The 16,847-nt window shown below is 48.9% G+C and overlaps 2 protein-coding genes across 9 annotated transcripts in view; both read right to left on the bottom strand.

The window, feature by feature from the left end:
- LOC100397878 (p21-activated protein kinase-interacting protein 1) overlaps positions 1-16,847 on the bottom strand; it is a 32,926-nt gene that overhangs the window by 546 nt on the left and 15,533 nt on the right. The gene's annotated exons all lie outside the window — the stretch shown is intronic.
- LOC128931888 (double homeobox protein A-like) lies at positions 4-15,545 on the bottom strand. Its single transcript, XM_078370532.1, has 2 exons — positions 15,486-15,545; positions 4-10,525 (listed from the first exon to the last, which is right to left on the bottom strand). Exons 1-2 carry the CDS (start codon positions 15,543-15,545, stop codon positions 9,848-9,850), a joined length of 738 nt encoding a protein of 245 aa, XP_078226658.1. The 3' UTR covers positions 4-9,847.

Here is a 16,847-nt window from a genome sequence, read left to right as displayed (position 1 = left end):
GAAAGGGAGGAGGGGACTCGGTGACTGAAGCAGGAAGAAGAGAGGCTAGGGGAGGGGTGGAGACAGCTAAGAGCAAAGAGACAGCTGCGGACCCTGGGAAGAGAAGAGCCCCAGGCAGTGGCGGGGTCGGGGGGCAGTTCTCTTTTTTTTCTTTCGAGGACCCCCAGGAATCTGGGAGGGAAGGACACTTCCAGGATCGCCGAGTCCCGTGTTTTACAGTTTTGTTTTGTTTTTCACCAGGGCAAACAGTAACAAGTTTCACAGCAGACCAGTCCACACCTTCATCTATATATAAGCAAAATAATATTTTCGCCAAACAATGCTTACTCTTATGACCTTTGATACCGGCTGATATTTTCTATTCTATTTGAGTTGTGTTGCTGTTGTTGCTTTAATGCTGATTGTAACCCACTGAATTGCTTTTTTTAAATGTTCCAAATGGGTTGCAAACTGCAGTTTGAAAAACCTCATCCAGTCCATTGTGCCAAAAAGAGATGACCAAAACCCAGAGAAGGAGCACCACCCATCAAGAGCACTCAGCAGGCTCCTGGCAACTGCAGGCAGAAGCTAACCAAGTCTCTGATTTTCAGCCCGGTGTTCTCCTACCACCCCACACCAACTGAGCCACAAGGGTGGATCACTGGAACCTCACTGAGAAGGGCCAGCCCCTGGAACAGTGTCACCTGCTCCAGAAGCCAGGCCTCCTGTATCTTCCCCAAAACTTAGCAGGAAAAAATATGCATTCATTCCATAAGTATGTATTGAAGGCCTGTTATGTCAGGCCTCTGCTGGGCATCAGGCTTTGATCCAGCTGTCAGCCTGAGCCCAATTACCTTTTTCCCCTCCCCAGACGGAGAAGGAAGAGGGACAAGTTAAAAACTTGTCTCCTCTCCTGACATCCGTATATGGTTCCATAACTCAGATGAGGTATGGTAGCCGGGAATGGAGGTCACTCCACTTCTGGCCTCTCTGGACTAAAGCACATGGCCTTGGTTCTCCCCACCCCTCCCCAGCCTAGGAGTACTTGGAATCTCTGTCTCTCCACCAACCAGGAGGTCTCAGAGGTGAGTGCTCTGGGCCCCCATCACCTGCTTCACCAAATCAGCTCCAGTGTAAGCTCTTTTATATACCTGGGTTCTGAGTTAGAATTTGTTTCAAGAAAAGTTCATTTGGTTAAAAAACAACAACAGAAACCAAAGTTTAAGAAACAGATGGTGGCTGAGCACGGTGGCTTTCCAGCTGGCCAACAGAGCAAGACTTCATCTCAAAAAAAGAAAAAAGAAACATGGTGCAGGGCACGGTGGCTCATGCCTGTAACCCCAGCACTTTGGGGGTGAGGCTGAGATGGGCAGATCACCTGAGGTCAGGAGTTTGAGACCAGCCTGGCCAACATAGAAAAATCCCATCTCTACTAAAAATACAAAATTAGCCAGGCGTGGTGGCACATGCCTATAATCCCAGTTACTTGGGAGGTTGAAGCAGGAGAATCGCTTGAACCTGGGAGGTGGACGTTGCAGTGAGCTGAGATCTTGCCATTGCACTCCAGCCTAGGTGGCAGAGTGAGACTTCATCTCAAAAAAAAAAAAAAAAAAAAAGAAAGAAAGCAAGAAATAGGGAGCCGCGGTGGCTCTGGCCAGTTGTCCTGGCGCTTGAGGAGGTGAGGTTATGAGTTCAAGGCCAACCTGAGCAACATAAGAAGCTCTCATTGATTAACAAAAAAATAAAGAAAGAAATAAAAGAAAAAAAAAGAAACAGATGGTACAGCTGCAGTGAGCTCACTCCCCTCCTCCCTACGTGAAGCCTTCCTATGCCTCCTCACTGCCCACAGAACAGTCTACAGACCTGAACCCAGCACACCAGACCCTCAAGTCTTGCTGTCCTCCCACCCTCTGCAGACACCACTATCGTTCCTCAAGGAGGATCCATGCTGTGGACTGACCAAGAAAGAACGCAGGCTCTGACTCTTACAGCCTGGTTAGAGTCCCCACCCTGCCACTTCCTAGAAGACATTCTCTCAGCCTGTGTCCTCATCTGTTAAATGGGTAAAGTACCATACCAACATCTGAGAGAGGAGTGAGCCGTCAGCACAGTATCCCAGGCAGGAGTGAGAGTATGTCCCTTCTCATTTACCCGGGACCTCATCCACTCATACACCTGTGCCTGGGCTCCTGTGGCTCCCTCTAGCACTTCCCCTTTTCAGTTTCCCAAGATCAGAATAGTCTTCTTCCCTAAGTTACTGGAGCACCAATCTTTTAAGTACTATTATGAACCATTTCAAGAAGTAATAGATAAAAATACAGTGAGTGCGCTGTACCTTTCTCCAACTTTGCCAAATCTTTGTATTTTGCCAAATTTGGTTCCTTTTTTTTTTTTTAAAGAATTAAAATTTAGGTGGGGTGCAGTGGCTCATGCCTGTAATCCCAGCACTTTGGGAGATCAAGGGAGACAGATCACCTGAGGTCAGGAGTTCAAGGCCAGCCTAGCCAACATAGTGAAAGCCCATCTCTACCAAAAATACAAAAATTAGCCAGGCAGGCTGGGTGTAATGGCTCATGCCTGTAATCTCAGCACTTTGGGAGACCGAGGCGAACAGATCATGAGGTCAGGAGTACGAGACCAGCCTAACTAACATGGTGAAACCCCGTCTCTAATAAACATACAAAAATTAACCGGGCATGGTGGCACGTGCCTGTAATCCAAGCTACTCAGGAGGCTGAGAGGCAGGAGAATTGCTTGAACCTGGGAGGCAGAGGTCACAGTGAGTCAAGATCATGCCACTGCATTCCAGCCTGGGTGACAGAACAAGACTCAGTGAGACAAAAAAAAAATTGGCCAGGTGAGGTGACATTTGCCTGTAGTCCCAGCTACTAGAGAGCCTGAGGCAAAAGAATCACTTGAACCCAGAAAGTGGAGGTTGCAGTGAGCCAAGATCACACCACTGCACTCAGCCCTGGGCAACAGAGTAAGACTCCATGTCAAAAATAAAAATAAGGGCCGGGGGCAGTGGCTCATGCCTGTAATCCCAGCACTTTGGGAGGCTAAGGTGGGCAGATCACCTGAAATTGGGAGTTTGAGACCAGCCTGACCAACATGGAGAAACACTGTTTCTACTAAAAATACAAAATTAGCCGGCTATACTGGCGCATGCCTGTAATCCCAGCTACCCCCGAGGCTGAGGCAGGGAATGGCTTGAATTGGGGAGACAGAGGTTGCAGTGAGCCGAGACAGTGCTATTGTACTCCAGCCTGGGCAACAAGAGCAAGATTCTGTCTCAAAATTAATTCATTAATTGAAACTTAAAATTTCAGTTGTGGCCAGGCAATGTGGCTCACATCTATAATCTCAGCACTTTGGGAGGCCAAGTCTGGAGGATCACTTTTGCCTAGGAGTTCAAGACCAGCTTGGGCAACATGGCAAAAACCTTGTCTCAAAAAAAAAAAAAAAAAAAGAACACCTGTAGTCCCAGCTACTTGGGAGACTGAAGTGGGAGAATCACCTGAGCCCAGGGAGGTTAAGGCTGCAATGAGCTTTGATTATGCTACCGCACTCTACTCTGGGTGACAGAGTGAGATCCTGTCTTAAAAAAACAAACAAACAAAAAACTCAGTTGAAGCTCCTCCCTCCTCATGCACTCTTCAACTAAGTTCTTTCCCTCCAGAGACAGCCACTATCCTGATTTGGGTGGGTTTCATTTCAGGTAGGTTTTTATGTTTGTATGGCATTTCAATGTATCCATAAACAATGCATGATGTCACTTTGCAGGATCTTATATCTTGTATAAATGTTATCACCCTGTGTGCATCCTTTGATACACAGCTACTGTGTGATAGTCTACTTCCTGGCCACATCACAATTACTTTATCCATTTTGTTGGTGACAGGTCTTGAATAAAGACTTATCTAAGTTTTGCTATTGCAACAATGTTTCAGTAAACATTCTTGTCTCCTTGTGCACATGCATGCATGTCTCAGGGGCAGTGTCCTTCAAACTGTGGATTGAGGCCCATTCATGAGATAGGAAATCAACTTAGTGGGTGAAGATCAGCATTTTTTTTTTTTTTTGAGACAGAGTTTCACTGTTGTTACCCAGGCTGGCATGCAATGACATGATCTCGGCTCACCGCAACCTCCGCCTCCTGGGTTCAAGCAATTCTCCTGCCTCAGCCTCCCGAGTAGCTGGGACTACAGGTGCGCACCACCATGCCCACCTAATTTTTGTGTTTTTAGTAGAGACGGGGTTTCACCTTGTTGACCAGGATGGTCTCAATCTCTTGACCTTGTGATCCACCCACCTCGGCCTCTCAAAGTGCTGGGATTAAAGGCGTGAGCCACCCGCGCCCCGCCAAGATCAGCATTTTTAAAACTCAAAATTGACTAGAAAGTATCAATATTTGTAACACATCATCAGGGTAAATAATAGGGTGAAAGTTGTCTGTTGTGTAATATGTGTGTTATGGGTAACAATATATTTATTATTGAGGATACCTGTCAAAAAGCTTGAGAAGCCCTGCTCTAGAATAAAAACTTAGAAAGTACCATTGCTGGATTACTTCCTAGGAGTTGCCAAATTATTCTCCAATTTAGATTTTTTTTTTTTTTTTTTTTTTTTTGAGACAGAGTTTCGCTCTTGTTACCCAGGCTGGAGTGCAATGGCGCGATCTCAGCTCACCGCAACCTCCACCTCCCAGGTTCAGGCAATTCTCTTGCCTCAGCCTCCTGAGTAGCTGGGATTACAGGCACATGCCACCATGCCCAGCTAAATTTTTGTATCTTTAGTAGAGACGGGGTTTCACCATGTTGACCAGGATGGTCTCGATCTCTTTGCCTCATGATCCACCCAGCTCGGCCTCCCAAAGTGCTGGGATTACAGGCTTGAGCCACCGCGCCTGGCAAAAAAAAATTTTTTTTTTTTTTGGGTCAATCAATGAGAGCTTGTTATGTTGCTCAGGTTGGCCTTGAACTCACAGCCTCACCTCCTTGAGCACCAGGACAACTGGCCGGAGCCACCATGGCTCCCCAGTTTGGATTTTTTTTTGAGATGCAGTCTCACTCTATAGCCCAAGCTGGAGGGTAGTGGTGCAATCTTGGCTCACTGCAACCTTCACTTCCCAGATTCAAGCCATTCTCCTACCTCAGCCTCCCAAGCACCTGGGACTACAGGTGCTTGCCACCAGGCCCAGCTAATTTTTTTTTTTATTTTTAGTAAAGACAGGGTTTCACCATGTTAGCCTAGATGGTCTCCATCTCCTGAGCTTGTGATCCGCCCACCTCAACCTCCTAAAGTGCTGGGATTACAGGCATGAGCCACCAAGCCCGGCCTTGGATATTCTAATTTACCCTCTTGCCAGCTACATAGGAATGTGCCCACTGAACTGTATCCTAAACCAACACAGAATTTTTAACATGAGATTTCCTTATTCCCCCCCATCAAAGAACATATCATGGGCCATCTTGGATTGAAACACTCTGTCTTTTCTGGCCTCCCTGAGCCAACTGTGAGCTGGATGAAGGAAGCTGTGTCCTTCACTTTGTGTCTCCAGGTCAAGTGAGGAAAATAGTAAGTGCTTGGGGGGGCAAGGTGGGTCACCCCTGTAATCCCAGCACTTTGGGAGACCGAGGCAGGTGGATCACTTGAGGTTAGGAGTTTGAGGCCAGCCTGGCCAACATGATGAAACCCCTGTCTCTACTAAAAATACAAAAATTAGCTGGGCGTGGTGCCATGCAGCAGTAATCCAGCTACTCAGGAGGCTGAGGCAGGAGAATCACTTGAACCCAGGAGGCAGAAGTTGCAGTGAGCCGAGATCATGCCATTGCACTCCAGCCTGGTGACAAGAGGGAAACTCCATCTCAAAAAAATAAAAGAAAAAGAAAACAGTATGTGCCTAATAAATCTGCATGGAATTGAACTGTCAAGGAGAAAGAGGTGGGGAAAGCATATAAACTACATCAGGAGATACATACACAAGGAGACCGCGAGAGCGCCAGCTTGGGGTGTCAGGTGCCTGGGTTCCCTGGGTGGGGAGCACAGAGCTCCCAGAGACACTCTAAGGAACTGGGAACTGATGGACTGCACCTCTTCCAAGTGGCTTGAGTGGAACGCTGTTAAGCTGGAGCCAAGTTCAGGCCCAGGAAGGAGTCACCATCATCCCCCTCATGACCGATCTGCCTGGCCCAGGCCCCAACCTCAATTGCTGGTTATCTCCCAGCACCCACCAGCTCCACCTCCAAGGCTCCTCTCCCAGAGAGAATAAGAAGCTCTGATCAGGATTCCCAGGAAGCCAGTGATTTTAGGGGCTTCTGGGTGGGAGGTCTGGGGGCCAGGAACTGGTAAAAGAATCACTTTTAACCCTCTCTCTCTCTTTTTTTTTGAGACGGAGTTTCACTCTTGTTGCCCAGGCTGGAGTGCAGTGGCACAATCTCAGCGCTCACTGCAACTTCTGCCTCCCGAGTTCAAGCCATTCTCCTGCCTCAGCCTCCCAAGTAGCTGGGACTACAGGTGCACACCACCACACCCAGCTAATTTTTTATAGTTTAGTAGAGACGGGATTCACCATTTTGCCCAGGCTGGTCTCGAACTCCTGAGCAATCCACCCACCTCTGCCTCCCAAAGTGATGGGATTATAGGCATGAGCCACCATGCCAAGCCAGACCTGAGGATTGTTTTCAAAAGAGACAGAGAGAGAGAGAGAGAGAGAGAGAGAGAGAGAGAGAGAGAGAGAGGAGAGAGAGAGGAGAGAGAGAGAGCAAGTGCTAAAGGAATGACCATCTATTGGTGGAATTTTGTTTCAAATGGATGACCAAGAATAGGACATGTATAAGGCAAACTTTTAACAAGATCTCCACAAATCAGGCCTCCAAGTCCCCTTCCCTGTTTAGTAATCTGTTTTTGATTGCCTGTTATACCCGATGGCTAGGAGGAAGCTGGGGGGCTAGGCTGAGCTGCCAAACCCCCTGAGTTCTGAATCTGAGTTGGGAGTGGTGGGGATTGCAGTGGAGGTTAATTACAGTTCCCAGTTGCCCTCTGAAGTCACCCCATCCTGAAGCCCAGGTTGGCATTTTGGCAGGAGCTCCCAAAGAGAGGGGGTGGCCTCTGGCCATTCTTTCTCTCTCCAGATGCTCGAGGTAGACCCTGAACCAAGAGGGAAGCGGGGCAGGTTTCTGTGAGTATGCCCAGGCCTTGGCACCTCACCTGCCAACAAGAAAGGTGTGTTCGGAGGGGGAGCATCAGCCCTGTAATCCTGCTGGGAAAGGAGAGCGGTGTGGAAAACTTCCCCAGGGGCAGGGCCAGGCAGGAAGAAGCAGGCTTTGTCTGAGGGAGACAGAGGTGAAACGCATGACGTCAAGTCCACCTGGGCTGGGCCTGGCCTCCAGCCGCACCCCACCCCATCTTGGCAGGACTGAGGCCCTCCCAGCCAATTCTTGCCCTGGCTGCCTGGCCAAAGCTGGGAACGATGAAATGGGGGTTCACCCACTATACAGGACCTGCTCCCTTGCTGGGCTTGTCAGCCTGTTTCTGAATCATTGAGAAGGAAAAGGTCATGCATGGAGGGCTGTGCCTCCCAAGGGGGCAGGGAGGGGTCACAGCTGAGGCTCCAGAGTGGAGAGGGAGAGAAAGGCCTGCTGTTTGCCCAGGAGCTGAGCAGACACTGGGGCCCTTGTCCTAGGGCAGTAGGGGGAGGCTGCCGGCCAGATGGAGAGAAGCCGGCCTGGCCTCAGCAGTTGGCCTCTTCCTCCCACAGTCCCACCGGCTGCTGGGCCGGCCTGAGAACAGAGGAGGCTGGGCTGAGGTCTGAGGGATTACAGCTCCCAACCCCCCCAGGCACCACAATGCAGAGACAGCCAGGCCTCAGAAACATCCCAAGGGGCTGAATGCAGTGCTGCCTTCCGGAGGCCCCGGTGCTGCAAACATCCTCAGAGTCTGGCCTTCAAAGTTGGGCAGATTTTCTCTGGAAGGGGTTTATTTGGGAGAAGATCCCCGGAAGCACAAGCCTGGTTGGCACTGGGGCTCGACCCTGCTGGCAACATTCTCAGGGGCTGTGCCCTACAGCCTCAGGTTGTCCCACCAAGGGGTGGGAGAGCCGAGGTGGGGAGCAGGTTGTTTAACCACTAACTCCTGCACTTGTTGGTGGAGGGTAGTACTAGGACTTTAATCCCAGCATCCCCGTGTCCCTGTGGAGAGGGAGGAAGCCCAGGACAGAGGAACAGCCTAGCAGAAACCGTGGAAGGACTCAGAGGGGCACTGAGAGCCCCAACCTAGGTCCTCTGCTTTTTTTTTTTTTTTTTTTTTCTTTTTCAACAAACATTTATTGAGCACCTGCTGTGGGCCACACACTGGCAATGAAGCAAAGGTATATTAGTTCCTTGCTTACTCCAAAAACTTTGTGCCTTAAAACACACACTTATTGTCTTATAGTTCAGGAATGCAGAAGTCCTAAAACCGAGGTGTTGTCAGGCTGGTTTCTCCTCAGGAGGTTCTAGAGGAAAATCCTTGCATCTTCCAGTAGTGGCCCAGAATGCTGGGACGCGCTGATATTTATTGTATACAAGGCAGGGGGGCAGGATAAGGAAAGTGACTCATCTGACATGATTGATAGGGTCAAGCAAATCACGTGCTTATAGTACAGGGGCCCCTCCCTCTCAGGCAGCCGCTGCAAGGAGGGGAGGCACAAACATCAGCATCTTTCTATGCACTTATCAGAAAGATCAAAGGCATTTAGGATTCTGCTATTCTTACTTCTCACGATTTCTAAGGAGCTCTGGGTGGGAAAGCAGAACGTGAAAGTGGACAAGGATGGTGACCACTGGAGCACAGCACCACAGAGAGGCATTTAAGCCCCTGGATGTCTGTGCAGGCCTGGCTAATGTCAGGCCTTTCTCAAGAGCCGGGCAGAGCAGAGTGTTCTCTGAGCTCCCCCCGGTAATAGGGAAACTTCCCTTCATGGCCTGCTAAGTAACAGGGCGCCTTCCCAGTGTGTGGCCCCTTAGCACAAGGCCTAACTGCTAAGTAATGGTGCCTTCCCAGGTGCTGGCATTATCACAAGGCTCTCACTGTCGCCTCAGGATCACTTCTCAAAATGTCCCTTCAGTTGCTAATTATATTTCACCCGATTATGTCTATACTATAAGACTAAAATGATTCTATGCTATAAAACTAGAGCAAAGATTAATAATAGAGAATTATGGGCCAGATGCAGTGGCTCACACCTGTAATCCCAGCACTTTGGGAGGCTGAGGCGGGCAGATCACCTGAGGTCAGAAGTTGGAGACCAGCCTGACCAATACGGTGAAACCTCATCTTTAAAAAAATTAAAAATAAAAAAAAATAAGGCCGGGCGCGGTGGCTCATGCCTGTAATCCCAGCACTTTGGGAGGCCGAGGCGGGTGGATCACGAGGTCAAGAGATCGAGACCATCCCGGTCAACATGGTGAAACACTGTCTGTACTAAAAATATGAAAATTAGCAGGGCCTGGTGGTGCACACCTGTAGTCCCAGCTACTCGGGAGGCTGAGGCAGGAGAATCACTTGAACCCAGGAGGCGGAGGTTGCAGTGAGCTGAGATTGTGCCATTGCACTCCAGTCTGGGTAACAACAGCAAGCCTCCATCTCAAAAAAAATAAATAAATAAAAGAGAATTATGATTTAATAAGATTGATTATATAATTGATTATGTGATTGTTTCCAAATCTATCTGGTAGCATTGCTATAACTAAGTGATCAGTTATTTATGATACTGGGGACAGATTGTGCCTTCAGTCTCTTGCCTTGGCACCTGGGCAACAGTCTTCCCCAAGACTGCAGAGATTTGGGGCCCAACTGATAATATAAAGTACGCTAACCTTGACCGTGTTCACCATGCTCTGGCTCTAGAGGGATGAGAGTCGCTGGGGAAGTTGGTGCCATTTTGTGTATCTTCTGCACCTTGCAGTCCCTCAGAAATCTTGCCCTGGTCTTCTGGTTCTAAGAACACAAGTTCCCTTTTTCTCTGGAGATGAAATCTAGATCTTCGATTTTGGAACCAAATTTGGACTCTTAACTCTGGAACACCAATTTCCTTAGCAAGCTGTTCTCTGTAATGAATCCCAGGGTGTGGGTTTTTCGTAACTGCCTCAATGAGAGTGCATAACTGAAAGGTGCCGTACACGGCACGACACCGTCTGGCTTCTCTACTTTGAAAATCCGTATCAGATTGGTCTTGCCCATGGCTCTGGCTTGATTCTAAAGTCTCAGATCCTGGTCTTTTCCGGAATCCAAACCTAGCTCTTCGATTCTGAAACCAATTCTGGATTCTGGACTCTTCTGTGTTGATTTCTAAAGCAAGTTTTTGTCTGGTGGCACAACCTAGGTAGGGCTTTTGATTGAAGGTATTGATGAGGATTTTCAACTGATCTTCTGTGAATTTGGTGCGGCTGCGCCTATGATTTGTTTCTACCATCTTGTGTGAAGAGGTGTCCTCGGCCACGCTGGAAGAGTCCTGGAGACTGAGCCAGTGTCTGGACTTTTTTTTTTTTGAGAAGGAGTTTTGCTCCTGTTACCCAGGCTGGAGTGCAGCGACGCGATCTCGGCTCATTGAAACCTCCGCCTCCTGGGTTCAGGCAATTCTCCTGCCTCAGCCTCCTGAGTAGCTGGGATTACAGGCACGTGCCACCATGCCCAGCTAATTTTTTGTAGAGATGGGGTTTCACCATGTTGACCAGGATGGTCTAGATCTCTTGACCTCGTGATCCACCCGCCTCGGCCTCCCAAAGTGCTGGGACTACAGGCGTGAGCCACCGTGCCTGGCGTTTTTGTTTTTGTTTTTGTTTTTTTATGACGGGGTTTCACCATGTTGGTCAGGCTGGTCTTGAACTCCCGACCTCAGGTGATCCACCTGCCTTGGCCTCCAAAGTGCTTGGATTATACGTGTTTGCCACCATGCCCAGCCAGTCCTCTGCCTTTTCCTCCACATCTCCAATCACTCATTCATCCCATAAACCCCCAGTGGGTGCCTGCTGCCTGCCAGTCTCATGTGGGGCTCATTTCACAGGAAACATTCAGATCCCTGTCACTTTGCTGCAGGAAGCAGCAGAGTATGGAATCTGAAGGTCCCTGGAAGAGGGTCCCAGGAATGGGAGGGCCTGTGGTCAGTCTCCTTGAGTTCCAAAGGGTGGTTCCCAGAGTACAGAGATGGATTCCTGCCAAGCATTGCCCACAGTCAGCTGAGTTCTCGGGTGAACCAACCCTGAAGGACCATTACACTGGCATTCTCCTCTCCCCTCCCAGTCAAAGCAGGGGCATGAAGGGGAGGATTCCCCAAGGGCCTAGGTGCCCCTGGTTGCCATGGACCCCAGCTGCAGCCCAGCTCCTGAACCCCTGCAAGCCTGTGGTAGACATGGATTGGGCCAAGCTGAACATCAGAAGCTCCTTCCTGTGGTTGGCACTGCTGTCATTCTATGCTCTATTTCAAAGCATAACCACTCCCAGGAGTGACCCCAGCATACTAGTAGCCCTCTGTGTTTGTCTGGAGTTGGCTGGGGGAGCAGAAAGGAAAGCTACCCAGAGCGAGGCACATGGGGACGATTCAGAAAGGAGGAATAAATAACCAACCATCGCCAGCACCCGATGCCCCCCCAGGTGGTGCCATGGTGCTTAGGTGTGTTGGTGCTTAGTCTTAACTCATTCTAATCCCCATTTTACAGATGGGGAAACTGAGGCTTACCAAGCTGTTGGGACTTGCTGTCAATCAAACAGCTAATGGTTCATTCCTGTGCTCCAGATGGGGAATGGAAAGTCAGCTGTTTGGTGAAGGCTGTACAGCAAGGCATCCTCATTTGTCACATAAGGAAAGCTCAGGGAGGTGAAGGGGTTTGCTCAATGTCACAATCTAATAAGTGACAGAGTTGGGACTTAAACTCAGGTCTGCTTGTCACCAGAGCCTGTAGGCGTCACCTCAGTGCTGCAGAATAGTCACAGCTGGGGAATCTGGGAGGATAATCTCTTTTCACTCAGGCGTTACACTCAGACAAAGGCAGGGCAGCCCGGCAGAGGACCCCTCACAGACCCTGCCCTGAACACTTCCCCAGCAGTGGCTGGGAGGAGCCTCAAAGTTGGGACAGGGACTTCACCAAAGCCTATCTCCAGCCTCCACCTGCAGCTGCCTCCAAGATCTTCTGTGATCCCACCGTCCGGTGGTGAGGCCCTGGCCCACTCCCTCCATCCTGAGCCAGACAGGCCTTTGAGCCCAGAGTGAGTTTTCTCTGGCACCATAGTCTGTGGACCACACACAGGCTCCACCTGCCCTGCTTCCAGCTGACTCCAAAGCCAATCGCGGAGATTCATTAGCTCTCCCTTTGCCCCACAGACTAAATGCACAGCAGGAAGATAAGAGGTTAGACAGCAGGGAGGACTTCCAGGTTGTTGAGAATGGAGATGTGAAGATTGGGTGACAGAGGTCGTGGTGTTCTTTTAAAAAGGAAAATGCAGGAATGCAGGCTGCCTGACTAAACCCCCAAATTCAGGGGTTCCGGACTGATTAACTTTTTTTTTTTTTTTTGCCTTTGCAGCTCTCTCCCTTCAGGGCCTGGGTGCTGGGAGTGGGAACTGGAAGGCTGCCTCTGGAACCTGTTCAGACCTCCAACCAGGACTACACCCGACAGCTCACATTGTTCCCATTCATAATAATTAGTATTTCGTGAACACTTACTACAGGCTCTTTATGTCTATATTAACTCAATCCCCAAATGGCCCTATGGGAGGGGAGGGGTCCTATTATCATGCCTACTTGACAGATGAGAAAACTGAGGCCCAAGGCCCTCTGCCGGACTCTTCATCTTCCCACGTCTGCCCATCCTCAAGGTCTCCCTTCCTGAAAGGTCATGCCAAGGACCTCTGGCCTCTCTCTCTTCTGCTCTCCACAATGCAATCAGTGCTTAGGGACCTCCCTGTTTGGGCCTAGGCTCTCCAGGCCAAACTGCCACTGCCTAGCTCTTAACCTTGAGCAAAAGCCTTCTCTAAACCTCAGCTTTCTTATCTGTCAAATGGGGACTATGAAGGTAGAGGACTGATATGGTGTGGATATTTGTCCCCTCCAAATCTCATATGGAAATGTCATCCTCAGTGTTGGAGGTGGGGCTTGGTGGGAGGTGTTTGGGTTAAGGGGGTGGATGCCTCTTGAATGACTGGTGCCCTCCTCATGGTAATGAGTGAGTCTTTGCTCTGGGTTTGTACAGTATCTGGTTGTTTAAAAAAAAAAATGTGGCACCTCCCCACTCCCTGATCTCTTTCTTGCTTTCTCTTTCACCATGTGACATGCCTGCTCCTGCTCTGCTGTCCACCATGACTGGAAGCTTCCTGAGGCCTCACCAGGTGCCATGCTTCCTGTGCAGTTCCTGCAGAACTGTGAGCTGATCAAACCTCTTTTCTGTATAAATTACATAGCCTTAGATATTTGTTCTTTTTTTTTTATTATTTTTTTTAAAGATGGGATTTCAGCATGTTGGTCAGGCTCGTCTTGAACTCCCGACCTCAGGTGATTCACCTGCCTTGGCCTCCAAAGTGCTTGGATTACAGGCGTGAACCACCATGCCCAACCACCTTAGATATTTGTTTTATAGCAATGCAAGAATGGACTAACACTGAAAATTGGTACCAAGAGTGGGGCATTGCTATAAAAATACCTGAAGATGTGAAAGTGGCTTTGGAACTGGATAATGGGTAGAGGCTGGAAGAGTTTGGAGGGTTCAGAGGAAGACAGGAAGTTGAGGGGAAGTTTGGAACTTCTCAGAGACTGGTCAAGTGGTTTCGACCAAAATGGTGATGGTGAGATGGATACTGAAGGTCAGGCTGATGAGGTCTCAGATGGAAATGAGGAAGTTATTGGGAACTGGAGTAAAGCTCACCCGTGTTATGTCCTTGCAAAGAACTTGGCTGCACTGTCTCCATGCTCTAAGGATTTGAGGAAGTTTGAACTTAAGAGTGATGACTTGGGGTATCTGATGGAATAAATTTCTAAGCAGTAAAGCATTCAATATGTGGCCTGACTGCTTCTAACAACCTATTATCAGATATGGGAGCAAATAAATGACTTAAAGTTAGAATTTTTATTTAAAAAGGAAGTAGAGCTTAAAAGCTTGGAAACTTTGCAGCCTGACCATGTGGCAGAAAATCATTTTCTTTCTTTTTTTTTAAAGATGGGGTTTTCACCATGATGGCTAGACTGGTCTTGAACTCTTAACCTCAGGTGATCCACCCACCTCAGCCACTCAAAGTGCTGGGATTACAGGCGTGAGCCACCGCGCCCAGCAGCATTTTTTTTTTTTTTTTTTGAGACACAGTTTTAAGCTTTTGTTGCCTGGACTGGAGTGCAATGTCATGATCTCGGCTCATAGCAACCTCCACCTCGTGGGTTCAAGCGATTCTTCTGCCTCAGCCTCCTGGGTAGCTGGGACTACAGGCATGTGCCACCACGCCTGGCTAATTTTTTGTATTTATTTGAGAAGGGGTTTCACCATGTTGGTCAGCTGGTCTCAAACTCCCAACCCCAAGTTATCCACCTGCCTTAGCCTCCCAAAGTACTGGGATTACAGGCATGAGCCACTGCATCCAGCGCATTTTCTTTTTTCTTTTTTTTTTGAGATGGAGTTTCATGCTCCTATTGTTCAGGTTGGAGTGCAACGGTGCGATCTCGGGTCACTGCAACCTCTGCCTCCTGGGTTCAATCAATTCTCCTGACTCAGCCTTCCTAGTAGCTGGGATTACAGATGCCCACCACCAAACCCAGCTAATTTTTTTTTTGTTTTTTGAGACCGGGTCTGGCTCTGTTCCCCAGGCTGGAGTGCAGGCACGATCTCAACTCACTGCAACCTCCAATTCCTGGGTTCAAGGGATTCTCCTGCCTCAATTTCCTGAGTAGCTGGGATTACAGGCACCTGCCACCTCGCCCGGCTTATTTTTGTATTTTTAGTACAGATGGGGTTTCACCATGATGGCCAGGCTGGTCTCAAACTCCTGACCTCATGATCCACCCACCTCATCCTCCCAAAGTGCTGTGATTACAGGAATAAGCTGCCACGCCTGGCCAATTTTTTTGTATTTTTAGTAGAGACAGGGTTTCACTTTGTGGGCCAATCTGGTCTCAAACTCATGACTTCAGGCAATCCACCCGCCTCATTCTCCCAAAGTACTGGGATTACAGGCATGAGCCACTGTGCCAGGCTAGTGAAAAAAGTATTTTCGGAAGAGGAATACAAGCAGGCTGTGGAGCAATCACTTGCTAGAGAAATTTCCAAGACTAAAAGGAAGCCAAGTGCTAATATCCAAGACAATGGAAAAAAAGGCCTCAAGGGCATTTCAGAAATCATTAGAGCAGCCCCTCCCATCACAGACCCAGAGGCCTAGGAGGAAAGACTTGTTACCTGGTCCAGGCCCAGGGTCCTGCTGCCCTGCCCAGCTTTGAGACAGAGCTACCCACATCCCAGCTGCTCCATGTCCAGCTATGGCTCAAAGGGCACCAGATATGGCTTGGGCTGCCATTCTGGAGTGTGCAACCCATAAGCCTTGGCAGCTCCCATGTGGCGTTAAGTCTGCATGTGCACAGACTGCGCATGAAGAAGGCTTGACAGCTTTCCCTAGATTTCAGAGAATGTATGAGAAAGGCTGGGTGCCCAAGGCAGAAGCCTGCCACAGGGGAGGAGAGATGTGGAATTGGAATCCCCACACAGAGTCCCCATCAGGACACTGCCTAGTGGAGCTGTGGGAAGGGGACTGCCATGCTCCAGACCTCAGAACGGTAGAGCCATGGGCAGCTTGCCTCCTGAGCCTGGAAAAGCTGCAGGCACTCAACTTCAACCAAGAGCACCCCCAGGGGCTGCACTCTGCAAAGCCACAAGGCCAGAGCTCCCCAGTGGAACAGGGAGTCAAAGGAGATTATTTCAAAGCTTTAAGATTTAATGACTGCCCTGCTGGATTTAGGACTTGTGTGGGGTCTCTTGCCTCTTTCTTTTGGCACATTTCTCTCTTTGGAAATGAGAATGTTTATTCGATGCCTGTACTACCACCGTATCTGGGAAGTAAGTAACTTGTCTTTCATTTCACAGGTTCAGAGGTGGAAGAAATTCATCTCTGGGTGAGACTTTGGACTTGGGACTTTTGACCGATTGATAGTGAAACAAGTTGAGACTTTTGGGGACTATTGGGAAGGGATGATTGTATTTTGCAGTGTGAGGATATGAGATTTGGAGGGTCATGGGGCAATATGACATGGTTTGGTTATTTGTCCCCTCCAGCTCTCATGTTGAAATATAATCCCAAGTGTTGGAAGTGGGGACTGGTGGGAGGTGCTTGGGTCATGAGGATGATCCCTTATGAATAGCTTGGTGCCCTCCTTGCAGTGATGAGAGAGTTCTTGCTCTGAGTTTATGTGAGATCGGGCCGGGCGCGGTGGCTCACGCCTGTAATCCAGCACTTTGGGAAGCCGAGGCGGGTGGATTATGAGGTCAAGAGATGGAGACCGTCCTGGTCAACATGGTGAAACCCCGTCTTTACTAAAAATACAAAAAATTAGCTGGGCATGGTGGCACGTGCCTGTAATCCCAGCTACTCAGGAGGCTGAGGCAGGAGAATTGCCTGAACCCAGGAGGCAGAGGTTGCGGTGAGCCGAGATTGTGCCATTGCACTCCAGCCTGGGTAACGAGTGAAACTCCAACTCAAAAAAAAAAAAAAAAGTGTCTCTACAAAAAAAAAATTAATAAATAATAAATTAATAAATATAAATAAAAAAAGTGTGGCGCCTACTACCACTTTCTCTCATCAGCTCTCTTTCTCTTTCTCTTTTTTTTTAAATTTAAAAACAGGGTTTCACCATGTTGGTCAGG

The sequence above is a fragment of the Callithrix jacchus genome, chromosome 4 (genome assembly GCF_049354715.1).
Source record: "Callithrix jacchus isolate 240 chromosome 4, calJac240_pri, whole genome shotgun sequence".
In the NCBI taxonomy this organism is placed as follows: Eukaryota; Metazoa; Chordata; class Mammalia; order Primates; family Cebidae; genus Callithrix; species Callithrix jacchus.
The sequence above is the reverse complement of the archived record's forward strand: the minus strand, read 5'-3'. Positions and strand labels throughout refer to the sequence as shown.

Bases quoted from the DNA above. Each gene is read 5' to 3' on its own strand.
- LOC128931888 (XM_078370532.1), bottom strand. From the start codon at position 15,545: ATGGGAGCTGCCAAGGCTTATGGGTTGCACACTCCAGAATGGCAGCCC. The intron at 10,526-15,485 runs GTGCCCTTTGAG...CCTGGGTAACAG, and splicing joins GGCAGCCCAAGCCATATCTG to GAGCAAAACTCCTTCTCAAA.